At 57.4% G+C, this 13295-nt stretch overlaps 1 protein-coding gene across 1 annotated transcript in view; it reads right to left on the bottom strand.

Annotated features, from left to right (window-relative positions):
- The window catches only part of NKD1 (NKD inhibitor of WNT signaling pathway 1), a 73021-nt gene extending 59957 nt beyond the window's left edge, over nt 1-13064 (bottom strand). The window contains exons 1-3 of the mRNA XM_062176826.1: nt 12981-13064; nt 12809-12841; nt 12089-12222 (exon numbers count right to left, since the gene is read on the bottom strand). Of these exons, the coding sequence (XP_062032810.1) occupies nt 12089-12222; nt 12809-12841; nt 12981-13005 (192 nt within the window). The 5' untranslated portion in view covers nt 13006-13064. The remainder of the gene's footprint in view (nt 1-12088; nt 12223-12808; nt 12842-12980) is intronic.
- Between the last annotated feature and the right edge of the window lie 231 nt (nt 13065-13295).

The following is a 13295-nucleotide window of genomic DNA, read 5'->3' as shown; positions in this document are numbered from 1 at the left end:
GTGGCCCTAAGTCACACACGGGCTGAGATACCCTCTGCACACCAACCACGCATGCCTCCTGGCCTTGGCTCGTCCCATGCTTTTTCGGCCTTTCCTCCTTTGGCTATCTCCTAGTTACTCTCTGGGACTCAATCATTGTCGCTGCCTGATACACAACAGAGCCTCTCCTCCCTTACTCCCCTTCAACACAGCCTGTCCCTCGTCACACTTAGCACACATCCGAGTGATCAGTAATAGGACGCGGCAGGACGACACCTGCTGTGTTCTCTCGTCTGCTGAAACAAACTCATTTCACCCTGAAACACAACTCCACAAGGGACAGAACAGAAAACTGAGGAGCAGTAACACATGCACCAACACCGAGCCCAAAGCCACCCAGCTGGGGACAGGTGCACCCAGGCCGGGCATCCAGAAAGTCTGATTCCGTGAGCTCTGACACACTCTGGCAACTCCGACGTGCAGGTGCTGGTCCCCAGGATGCAGAGGCCCGACCCACCTCCTTGCTGCCCTGTCCCACATGCACCCCCCATGCTGCTCTCCTGTCCAATAGAACACGAGCCAGGGCCGCCCAGCGCTTTGCTCCGGCCGCACCTTCTGCCCTCCCTGGCTGCGCTAGTGACTTCCACTTGCTGAGCCTGACTCCTGCTCTAGGCGACAGGGGTGTGATACACAGGACAGTGGCAAGAGTTTAACAAGAGGGTGCCTGTAAAGCTTCAGGAGCAACAGCACACGTAGGACTCCCGCTAGGACCCTTCCAGACAGTTGTGGAGGGACAGGTGTTTGGCACAGTGTTAAAACACCACCTGGGGTGCCGGCATCCCTTATCGAATACCTGGCTTCAGGGCCCAGCTCTGCTCCCCATCCCAGCTTCCTGCTAATGTAGACACCTAGGAAGCAGCAGGTGATGGTTCAAGTACTTGGGTCCCTGCCACCCACATGGGCGACCCAGACTGAGAGCCCAGCTCCCAGTTTCAGCCTGGCCCAGCCGTGGCTGTTGTGGGCATTTGGACAACAAATCAGTGGATGGGAGATCTCTAGCTCTCTCTTGTCTCTCTGCCTTGACAATAAATAAAACTTTAAAATAAACAAAAGTTTGTGGAAAATGGATTAAAAGCTAAGCTCTTTTGGTTCAAAAAATTCTGAAAACTCATGTGTAGATTTTTATTATACGCATTTTTAAAGATTTATTTTATTTGAAAGAGTTATAGAGAGAAAAAGAGAGAGAGGTCATCCATCCACAGGTTCACTCCCTAAATGGCCACAACAGCCACCATAGCCATCAACCTCTAAGCAAGCCCTGGCCAGGGTATGACAGGCCACACCCGACTGTCTGGATGACCCGAAGAAGTATTTTCTAAAAATTTCAATTGACTGGGGCCGGCGCTGTGACATAATGGCTAAAGCCACTGCCTGTAGTGCCTGCATCCCATATGAGTGCCAGTTCAAGTCCCAGCTGCTCCACTTCCCAACCAGCTCTCTGCTATGGCCTGGGAACAGTGGAAGATGGCCCAAGTGCTTGGGCCCCTGCATTCACGTGGGAGACCTGGGGGAAGCTCCTTGCTCCTGGCTTTAGATCGGCGCAGCTCTGGCTGTTGCAGCCATCTGGGGAGTGAACCAGCGAATGGAAGACCTCTCTCTCGACCTCTCTCTCTGTCTCTGCCTCTCCTCTCCCTGTATAAATCTGATTTTCAAATAAATAAATAAATTTAAAAAAAAATTCAATTGATTGATGATAAGTGTTTAAATTGGAACGTTCCACGTGAAATGCAGACTGCGCAATTCTCTTAATGACCAGGTAATACGACAACACCAGGACTGTGCTGAGCAGCACTGCCCCTCAAAACAGGGTCTGTGTCCCCTAGGGCACCCCAGTCCCCACCCCTCCCAGATGTCTCCCAGCCAGCCTGCTGCATTCACTAATGCAACCTCTCTGGCCCTCAATCTCAGTCTCACCACCCTCGGAGCCCTACTCACCTGCCGCCTCCTTCAAAAAGTCCTGTCCCCAACTCCACAGCCCCAGGCCTCTCCTGCAGTTTTACAACTTTAACAGCTTGTGCTGAGCGCTGGCTTCCCGCCAGGCAGTTACAAGCCTCTTATGCTTCGGGTCCTCACAGCCACCCCAGGAAGCAGGCACCCGCATCAGCCCCGCTCCCCACCGCAGGCACGGGGCAGAGCCAGTTGTTCCGGTGCCTCCGCTCGCCGCCGCTTCCCTTCTCTGCACTACTCTTTCCCCAGAAGCTGACCCGCGGACCACGCATTCCGGGAGGCCTGCAGGCCCTGGAAGAAACTTGTGGACAGGAAGAGAGAGGGGTCACGGTGTGCCGCCCCAGCAGCTCCCTGCTTCTGCAGCGCCTCTCAGACTGAGCTCAGTCTTCCCCGCTACGGCTTCTGCCTGGTGCTTCCCGAGTCTCCCCGGCTCCTGTGAGGGCCTCCCCAGCCCCCCACTCTGGCCAAGCCCAGCTGCCCCCAACACCCCATGAGGGCTCCCTTAACTTGCAAGTCCATGCTTCAGAAACACTGCCGCCAGGCCCGCCTGCCCTTCAGCCTTGCCTCCTGGCTCCCTGCCCTGCTGTGGCCCCCGCAGGGTCCCCTGGATGATCCCCAAGCTCCTCTGAGCCCCCAGAGCTCAGCCTGTCACTGACTCCCCCTAATCTCACCAAGCATTTCTTCCACTGAGCTCTCACCCCAATGTCCCCCCGCCCCCCGCCCCCCGCACCAGCTCCCCTGCCACTCACACAGGGCCTCCCCTCTGGATACAGCAGAAGTTCCAGAACGCCCAGCTCCTCGCACCTTCCACGCGCGCTGGGGGGGGGGGGGGGGGGGGGGGCTCCCAGCTGTTGCCATGACCCCGCCTCTGACCCTGCCAGGCCCCACCTCCCTCCCTCCCTGCTGCTCGCTTGGCTCTCAGCTTCAATCTCTGGTCCTGGATGCGGGCAAAGACGGGGCCTCCCTGCTCACCGCTCAGAGCCTGGACAGTGCTACAACATTTTCTTGGTTGCTCAGGCTCTATCTTCCCGAACTCTGCACCAATCTAACTTGCAAATATCCACGCCAGGATCCAGAGTGCAGCACCTCCAGAGCAAAGACAGCCGCAGCTGGAAGGGGCCCAGTCCCACCACTGCACCTGCCGTGGATGGTTCCAGAACTCCCTGCAGAGGCTTCCGCCCCCCGTACAGAACTGCACACAGGCTCCTACACACTTTACATCATCTCTAGGTGACTCACAATACCTAATATTGGTTAGCAGGTAATAACAAGAAAAATCGTACTGTTTGGTGCATACGCACTTTTTCTTCCTGCAGTTGCAAGTTTTGATCTGCGGTGTCTAGAAGCCACACGTTAAGAGGGACTGACTGCCACTGACCTGACAAAGAAGGATCCGGTTGGGAGTGCAGAGGGGGATGAACACTAGGAGATCCAGCCATGGCAATCGGGCACACAGAACCCCTCCGCTATGGCTCAAATCCAATCATGGCTCCTGACTTGTCAAATCTTAGCCAGCCAGGAACAGAAGAGAGCTGTCTTACTCAAACAACAGATGCCACATTTAGTGGTGACCAAAGAGAGTAGAGGAGAATCTAACCAATGCAATCAGAGAAGACAGACGAGGCAAAGAGGGGTGTTTCGTGTCTTTAACTCTAAGGTTTGTGAGGCAACAACTCTGGGCTGCTCCTTATGGTTTCCACAACCCCAGGCTCCGTGCTCAGGATACAGATGTGGTCAATGCCAAGGAGTGACCAACCACCCAGGTGAGGCCTGGTTCCTATTTATGTTCTCAAAGCACCTAGAAGTTTTCTGAGGCACATATCACAGCTTAAAATTAAAAAAAAAAATTTTTTTTTATGTTCCCAACTAGTTTGCAAGTCCCCTGAAAGCAAGGACAGTGCTGTTGCACAGAGCTAGGATGCTCCCGGCCTCCAGTGGCCACCTGGTGTGGACTGCAGGAGCAGGGATGGTTCGACCTGAACACATTCAAGATAGATGCTGGGGCCAGCGCTGAGGCAGAGCGGGTTAAGCCACCACCTGCAGCACTGACATCCCATGCTAGCATCCCATCTGGGTGCTGGTTCCGGCCCCAGCTGCTCCACTTCCGATCCAGCTCCCTGCTAATGCGCCTGGGAAAGCGGTGGAGAATGGCCTGAGTGCTAGGGTCCTTGTACTCATGTGGGAGTCTCAGAAGAAGCTCCTGGCTTTGGCCTGGCCCAGCCCTGGTCATCAAAGCAGAGTGAATCCGCATATAGAAGATCTCTCTCTCTCTCTCTCTCTCTCTGTAACTGCCTTTCAAATAAAATAAATTTAAAAAAAAAAAAAAAGCTGCTCTACTCTGATGATGTTACCCTACTTCTGGGCCAGAGAGGGGAACGGACCCTGCAGCAGGTGTCACTCCACTGTGAAGCCACTCCTTCCAGTACCCTGGGATCCTCTGAAAGGTGCTGGGTGCACACGAGGCCACACACATGTGCCACAGCGACAAGGAGGGAGAGCGATGCCCAGACCAATTTCTCAGAGCCCCCTAAACACCCACACCCAGGACCCACCCCGGCAGGCAGAGCAGCGCTGGTGAGTGCCCACGTGTGCGGCCAGCCCAAGGATGACTTCAGTGGAGGGGGCCCCGCGACCCTGCCCACATGGACCCTGCCCACTCCGCTGGCCCGGGGAAGCTATCAAAGAATTACTCATGCCTCTGAGAGCGCTTGTTTGGAAAAGGTTCCCCGCCCGCCCGCCCTTGGCAGACTGGGGCGGCCCTGGGGGAGGTTCAGGCTCTCCCTCCAGGCCATTCTTCCCGCCCCCGTAAAGAGGCAGGCAGCCTCCCAGGATAAACGGAGCCAGTGACATCAAAGCGCTACTTCCAGATTCAACAACTGAAGCCTTCAGCCCAAGCTGGCCTGGCTTCCAGGATATTCTGGGCGCCTGCCTCAGTTCTCCCGCAGATAGAATGGCAAAGATTCTGTTTGCGAGAGTCAGAATTTTTTCCTTCCTCGGGGATGGGGGGCAGGGGGAGGAAGAGAAAGAATGTCTGTGAGAGACAAGAGCCACAGAAAGAACATGTGTGAGGGAGCAAGCAAGAGAGAGGGAAGTCGGGAAGGCAGCCGGAAGTGCTGGCTTTGGAATCCAACAGGCGACCTCAAAATTCCAGAAGTTTCTAAACCAAAGCATGTTGTGAATCCACAACCACTGAGCGAGCCTGCAGAAGCCCTGGAGATGGGAGGATCCTGGGGTCCTCACCCATGAACGGGGACCACCGGCCCCTGGCCTCTTTGGGGACAGACAAGAAGCCTCCTCCCGTGGGCGCTGCTGGGGCAGGATAGGTTCCCTCTAGGGTTGGCCGGCACTGCCTCTTGTCGCACAACTCCCTGAGATGCCACCCTCTGCCCATGAGCAGGTAGTCCCACCGCTCGGCCCCCCACAACCACCTGGGCTCAGCCTCTGGGCCTTAGAACGGGCCTCCTCCCTAGCACAGCAGCAGGTGCCACCAACCCTGCACCAACACTGCAGGTTCATCAGCTCCACAGAGCGCTCCCATAGCCCAAGCCACGCAAGAACTGGCCAGCCTGCTCTGCCCCGCACACTGGCCCGGAGGGGCAGGTAGCTCACAGGTGCCAGGAGCCACTGGCTTTCAGTGCTTTGCAGGAAGACTGACTCCCAGGAAGGGTTTCCAGGCCTCACAGGCTGCAAAGCCACAATCCCTACCCAACCTCTCAGCCTGGTTCCCACACAGCAAAGTCCACCTTCTAAGGACAGTAGCAAGCCTGGGGCCTGGGGAGCAGGGGGTACTCACCTGCACAGGTGCTCCCTTGGGCCCATGCCTTGCCTGGCTGCAGGCTGCTGCTCCAGCATTTAGACAGGAATCCCCAGGAGGGCAGGCACCATACCCCTTCTACCCACCACCCTAGCCTCAGGGTTTGCCTTAGGGGATTGTCATGCTAATGACTGACAATTCATTCCCAAGAATAATCAGTCCAGGAGGGCCTGAAAGGAAAGGCCTGGCTGAGACCAGGACTCCACTCCCGCAGGTGGCACCTGAGATTCAGAAGCCAGGATAAAAGGGGAGAACTGGCCAGAGGTGGAGGAGGCAAGCATGGAGACCACTGAGTCTATCTTCATGTATTCATTCAACAGAAGCTGCGCGCCGACCACGCACCCTGGCGACAGCACAGGGCAGAAGCTTCATCCCAAAAGTGAGTCTGGCGGCTGCCAGTTCAGCCTTGACTTCTGAAGACCTCCAGGGCACAGTCTGGTCCCTGGGACAGATGGAACCGCCCCCCCTGCACCCACCTCACTTTCCCAACAGCCACGCTGGGTGAGGGGAGGACACATCCTCCAAGTTCTAGGTCCCAGCAGGACCATGACATTGGAGGTCTCTTGGGTTACATTTTTCCCTGGGTTTCCAACAAAACACAAGTTCAGGGGCCGGCGCTGTGGCATAGCTGGTAAAGCTGCTGCCTGCAGTGCCAGCATCCCAAATGGGCACCGGTTCAAGTCCCCGCTGCTCCACTTCTGATCCAGCTCCCTGCTAATGTGCCTGGGAAAGCAATGGAAGATGGCCCAAGTGTTTGTGCCCCTGTACCCACATGGGAGACCTGGAAGCAGCTCCTGGCTGCTAGCTTTGACCTGGCCCAATCCTGGCCATTGTGGCCATCTGGGGAGTGAACCAGTGGATGGAAGACACCCCCCCCCCTTTCTCTGCCCCTCCTTCTCTGTAACCCTGACTTTCCAATAAAATAAATAAATCTTAAAAAAAAAAAAAAAAAAAAAAAACCTGAGCACAGAGGGCACATCACTGAATTCCAGGGAAGAGGACACACCTGCGGCCTGGTGCGGCGGATCCAGCCTCCTCAGAGAGAAAGTTTCTGCGGGAGGGCGAGACACCCCTCAAAGCCTGCACCAGAGACCAGCAAGGTGCATGAAAGCACCCAGAACCCGACACCCTCACCCACCACCCACCTTTCCAGAGGGACCCAGACCCTCTGAAACACGAGTGCCCCACCTGGCACCTTACCCAGCTCCAGCTGCCTGGCCTCTCGGCCCCATCCCACAGGGGTAAAGCATGGGGGTGGGGGGTGCCAGCAGGCAGGTGACCCTCCACAGAAAACTCACAGACACAGCGAGTGGAGGCTCAAAGGCCTACACCCCGAGTCCTCCACCAGCCTCAAAGCAAATCATCTTTTAATTCTGAAACACCAAATATTTAATTTATGCTCTACCTCAAATGTCAAGTCCACCTCCCGGCACATAGCTTTGAAACCACGTAAGAAGGCCTAACACTTTCCATATGGTGAAGACATGGGGCCTTTTAATTGTGCCAACTGGTATCATTCAAGGGCAATTCCCCTGGAATCCGGCACTTGGGCAACCTCATCGCCTGGCCCGGTCCGCCCCCACGGGCTCCAACTGGGCCTGCACCCTCCGGCTCTCCCCCCAATATCAGAATGCACTGGGTGCCCCCTAATCAAATCCCCCACCGCCTGGCAGCTGCCTTTGATCCAGGCAGACTGGCCTGCACCACGCTCACAGCCTATTTCTTCAGGCAGCCCTGCTACAAGAGAACAAAAGGGTCAACGCACAGGGTGGTGAGCGGGCTCTGAATCTGGTGGTGCACCTCCACATGCATGCACACGCACACACACACGCACGCACACCCGTGCCACACGAGCAGGGACATGGGCACCAGCAGCTGCTTCTGCCAGGCTTCCCACCTGAGGCCTGGCTGCGTCCCGTTCCCTGATCTAAGAGTTCAGTGTTTTCGGCCACCCCCCTACTGCCCATGCCCAGTCCTTCCGACGGGTCCTGCTGTGAGTCCAGCTGCCACGCGTCATCTCACGATGCCGACAGGACTCTCCCTCTGTGGAGCGCACTGCCCTCGGACCGGGCACTGCTCAGCCCACCCTTCTTCTCGCATGGGACTCGTGCCCCTACTGTTTCGCATGACTTTTCTCCAACAAGCTCACGTTCCCTTGGACTTCATCAAGGACCCATGGTATGACCAGAAGCCCAGGCCTCAGCCTGTGTCAGTGCCGGCAGTGGAAGCGTGGCAGGCAGGAGAGAGACAGCCTGGGCCCTGCCACTCCCAGCCTACCGGGTCACATCTCCCCTACTCCAAACTGGCTTCCAGGTTCCACTTTTTTTTTTTTTTAAGATTTACTTATTTCTTTGGGAAACAGAGTTACAGAAAGAGAAGGAGAGGCAGGTCAATCTTCCATACACTGATTCACTCCCCTAATGACCACAATGACCAGCACTGGGCCAGAACAAACCCAGGTGCCAGGAGCTTCTTCCAGGTCTCCCATGTGGGTGCAGGGGCCCAAGCACTTGGTCCTTCCTTTGCTGCTTTCCCAGGCAGATTAGCAGGAAGCTGGGTTAGAAGTGGAGCAGCCAAGACTTGAACTGGCACCCATATGGGATGCTGGTGCTGCAAGCCGTGGCTTTAACCTGCTGTGCCACAGTGCCAGCCCCAGTTCTACTCTTTCTGAATGGTTATCTACCATAACCTTGCCAAGGATGAGAATATTATTATACCCATTTTGCAGATGGGTTAATTAAGGTATACTTGAATACTTTAAAATTTCATGAAAAATGTTTAAAAGTTAAATTAAAATTAAATTATGGGCTGGTGTCATGGCATAGCAGGTTGGGCCTCTGTCTCTGGCTCCAGCAGCCCATGTGGGTGCCGGCTCGGGACCTGGCTGTTCCACTTCTGATCCAGCTCCCAGCTAATGCACCTGGGAAAGCAGCAGAAGATGGTCCACATGCTTAGGCTCCTACACTCAGGTAGGAGACCTGGAAGAAGCTCCTGGCTCCTGGCTTTGGCCTAGCCCAGCCCAGGCCATTGTGGCCATCTGGGGGAATGAACCAGCGGGTGGAAGCCCTCTCTCTCTGTCTCTCCCCCTCTCTCTCTGTAAGTTAGCCGTTTAAACAAATAAATCTTTAAAAAAAAAAAAAAAAAGTACGTTTTGGCACAATCCATGCACAGTTTTTTCATAATACACATTTTCCATGAACTTTTTCAAGACTCCTCATATGCATGAATTTCAATTCTTTTGGGCCAAAATAAACTTATAAATCCACTTTCCATGAACTTTTCGAAGCAGCCCTCTACACAGGTAAAGTGGCTCGCATGAAGCGACAAGCAGGTATGGCAGAGCCTGGCCCCCTTCCCATCTGCACCAGGAGGGCAGGCTTGTCCCACACCAGTGTGGTCGCCGTAACTCCCCAGAGGACCTCGCACATAGCTTGGCCCATGCTGAACATTGACCGAGCTCCTGAGGCCCTGTCCTGAAGGCAGAGGACCCACAGGGGCCTCTCCTGCCTCTGCCTGCCCCACAGCCAGCTCATCTCAAACCGCTCAGTGGGGTGCATGCAGCCACTGCACCCCGCTCCAGGGATGCGCAAACATAGTACCCTCCAGGCAGCCGCTGAGGCCCAGGACTGCACCACACTCAACTTCCTTCTCCAGGAAGGAGGAAAACCCCAGCCAGTCCACACTAGCTGGCCGGCAACTGCAGAAGGCTTTGGGGAGGATTAAGATAATGTAAGCAAGGTGCTAGACACACACAGGCACGTCATAAGCAGTCCTTATCGCAGTGATAAGGATACCGCTAGTGGGACAAGCCTCTGGGGACAGGCTTCCCAGGGGAACGGGCCTGGGCCTGGGCCTGGTTGGAGGACCTCTGCCAGTCCAGGAACCCAGCAGACCTTGGAGCCCACAGCAACCTGATGATGATAGCCGGGAAGGAGCTGCCGGCCAGCCCGGGCCGCCCACTGCCTCCTGCTCAGCATCCCAGCATCAAACTGTGAGTGTTCACATCACAGACTCTGTACTTCCCAGACCTTCCTCTGCATCGACTTTAAGCTCTTTCAACTTAGCATCTTCCTAACCAATAATACACACAGAGTCTGCGGTTTAATGCCCTACTTGCTTTTCGTCTAGTCAAACACATAGATAACGACGAAGACATAAAAGAACCCTCCGTACCCCCACCGGAAGTCGCCTCCCAGGACCCACCAGCGCTGCCCCACACCTGGGCACACTCTAACCACCTCCTAGGGCGAACCTGCCACCCCCCCACCGCTGCTGGGCCATCTGGGGCATCTCAGGCATCCAGGTCCCCGTCACCAGGAGCAACACCCAAAGAGGCAGACCGCTCCCCTCCCCCCCACCCTGACACACACACACACACACACACACTCTTAACATCTTTGATGCCTCAGCCCACCCTCCACGCACCCGCCACATGTCACGCCGATGGCTCTATGCCTCACATCTTCAAACGTACTTTGAACAAATATTAATGACTCCTCAGTGTTTCTCCGAGAGAGGGGGTGGCGGGGGAGGGGGCTCCCATCGTCCCATGCTGTCCTCAGCTGGGGGAAGAAAGCAGGCAACAGAATTCCGTGACTTCACCAAAGCCACAGACTTGAGCTGGGCCCCCTCCCCATCCGCCCGCCTTTCCCCCAATGGCAACTTTTACTGGCTTGCACTCCTCCTGCTGGGAACACTACTACTTAATTAAAAACGACAGACTTTTGTTTTCCTCTCCTTCTTTCCTCCTCCCTCCCATCCTCCCAGCCTGGATGCCAAGGAGACACACCAAAAACATGCGCGGAACATTTGTTATGGCTTTGAAGATAAAAGTCAATTGAAGTAAGCCCTCGCTGTATTTCAAGTCTCCCCTCTAGCATGGAGCAAAAGCCGCCTGGCAGTTTACGAAAGAAAGAAAGAAAAGGGGGGAAAAAAGGAACTGCAAATAAATGTCATTCTGCAGGAATACTTTGTAAAAATAAACAGGCTGAAAAAACCCAAAACTTGATTAATGGAAATCCACTCCATGGGCCTCTGTCTTGAGCTGCAAATGCATTTGTTCATATGGCTAAATTGCATCATTTTCACTGCCCTTTAAATAAATAAGTAGGATCAAAAACTAGAGACGGTGGGGGAAGAAAGGGAAGTTTGTAGTCCTGTTTTTAAAGGGCGCCGGCTGCAGTGCCCCCCACCCACCAAGTTCTGATCTTTACTAGGGCTTAGCAGCTCCAATTCCAACCCAGCCAACAGATGAAGAGAAATGGAGAAAAGAAAGCACCCAGCTAAGCCCTGGCGGGGGAGGGGGAGGGGGGCTTCTCCCAGACCCAGAGGTTATTTCATCCCCGAACAGGAGTCAAACGCGAGTCCCAGGCCCACCGCCCCACACTGGCCCCTGCTGCGGAGCTACCCAGTCCCCAAGACACACACACACACACACACATCTGAAGACTCCACCGGCTTCGCCCCAGCCCACAGTCCAGACCAAAGAACTAACCAGACCTGAGACTTCAGTCTGTTCCCCCTCTAAGTTAAAAAAAAAAAAAATTAAATGTCACATCAAAAAGTTGATTCATCCTTTGATCCTCAGCTTGCCAGAGTTCCACGCAGACCGCCTGAAAGCCCCGTGCCGAGTTCTGGAGCTCACAGGACATCTGTGAACAGCAGTCCCAGGCCAAGAGCTGCGGCTGGCCTCACTCAGTGCCCTGTCATCCCTACTGCTCCTCCGGGAACAACTCCACCCTCAGCAGCCCACGGAGCCGAGGCCCCAGGGTGGGCCTGGGGGCCACAGCCAAAGGAGGCCCTTGCTCCTGAGGCCCAAGCTAGGGGGTCTGCGGGGTCCCTGGGCCCCCAGCTCTGGCCCCCAGCCCTCCTGGGGTCTCTGGGCAGATGGCACCGAGGACTGCCGCAAACACTCAGACACATAAGAGGATGCCTGCAGTCACCCCCAGTGCCCTCTCTCTCTCTCCCCAGCCCCACCTCAACTCCACCTTGGAACAGCAGCCAGACAGGGGGAGAAGTCAGAGAAAGGCCCTCAGACTACTCCAGCACACACAAGCTCAGCCATCAACTGGGCCCACACCGCCTGGGCACCTAGGACCTTCCTCCCAGGGAGCCCTTTCCTGCAAGGCACTGCCTAGCCTGACCTAAAGCCCCCCAAAACATAGGCGCCCAGGGTCGCCGAGAGGAGACGGGCGGCAGCTCCAAAGGGATTCTGGGATGATGGAGCGGTACCAGAAGGGTGCTAAAAGTTGGGGTGAGCGGGGCGAGAGGGTGGGGCAGGGATCGTACCCGAGTGCCTCGGCCAACGGTGCCGGCCAACCGCAGCTGTCGGGGTGCAGAGACGCCGCCTGGGCAGCGCTGCCTCCCGATCCACTCCTCGATGCCTTTCCGAGCCCAGGCGGCGCTCACGGCGAAGCTGTCACCTGGGGCGGGGACGACAGGAAACCCCTGAGTCTGGCCCGGGAGCAGAAAGTCAGCCCAGAGCAGAGGGTAGGGAGCCAAGGCACTGCGGGCCACGGCAGAGCCCGAGAGAGGGGTGCAGGTCATCAGGGGATGTTTCAGTGGGACCCCAAGAACCAGGACCCCTAAGAGGAAAGAGGGGTGTGACCTGTACCCCGGGAGGAGGAGCTGGAATGAGAAGATGGAGCGCGCGCCCGCCAGAGCCCAGGACTGAAGGATGGGGTCCGGAGAGGGGGCGCAGCGGGCGCAGGAGCCAAGATCTCGGGAGAGGGGGTTAGGGGCCAGCGAGGCCGGGAGTCAGGATTTGGGGGGAGGCACTTGGGGGTCTGAAGAGGAGGCTGTGAGCACAGAGGGCGGAGGAGGGGGAGGGGATGGGGGGTTCAAAGAGGCGCGCAGGACGGCTGGGAGGGGGTCCGAGGGACAGAAGACGGGGCACGCAGGCTGCTCGGGGGCGGGTCTGGGGGCCCTGGTCGCAAGCCCCGCGGGCTGGGCCCTCCGGCCGCCGCGCTGCCCCCTCCGTCCCCCGAGCGGAGCCCCGCGCGCCCCTACCTTCCGGGCTCTCCCTGCGCTTGCACACGGCGGCTGCAGCACATCGCGCGCGGCGGCGGCGGCGGCGAGGGGGGCGGCGGCGGGAGCCGGAAAGAAAGGAGAGGGAGAGAGTTAGCGACGGCGGCGGCGGGGCCGGGGCCGGGGCCGGCGCGCGGCGGGCGGGGACACTGACCCGGCTTGGAGTGAAGTTTCCCCATGCTGGGGGCGCGGCGGCCCGGGCTGTCCTAAGCCATGCGCCCGGCCCGCCGGCCCTGCGCCTCTCGCCTCGCCTCGCCCGCTCCCTCCTCCCGGAGCAGCCCCGAGGCGGCGCCGGGACGCGTTCCTGCCGCCGTCGCCGCGGCCCGACTGACGCCCGGGCGCCGAGCCCCCCAGCCCGCCGCCGCGGCCCCGCGCCTCCCCGCGTGCCCATTGGCCGGGCGCGGCGCATCAAAGGCGAGGCGGGCGGCGGCGGGGGCGGGCGGGGCGGAGCCTGCGGCGGGGGCGGGGC

Source organism: Lepus europaeus, chromosome 19, assembly GCF_033115175.1.
Source record: "Lepus europaeus isolate LE1 chromosome 19, mLepTim1.pri, whole genome shotgun sequence".
Taxonomy (NCBI): domain Eukaryota; kingdom Metazoa; phylum Chordata; class Mammalia; order Lagomorpha; family Leporidae; genus Lepus; species Lepus europaeus.
Note: the sequence above shows the minus strand (reverse complement) of the source record. Positions and strands in the feature narration are given on the sequence as shown.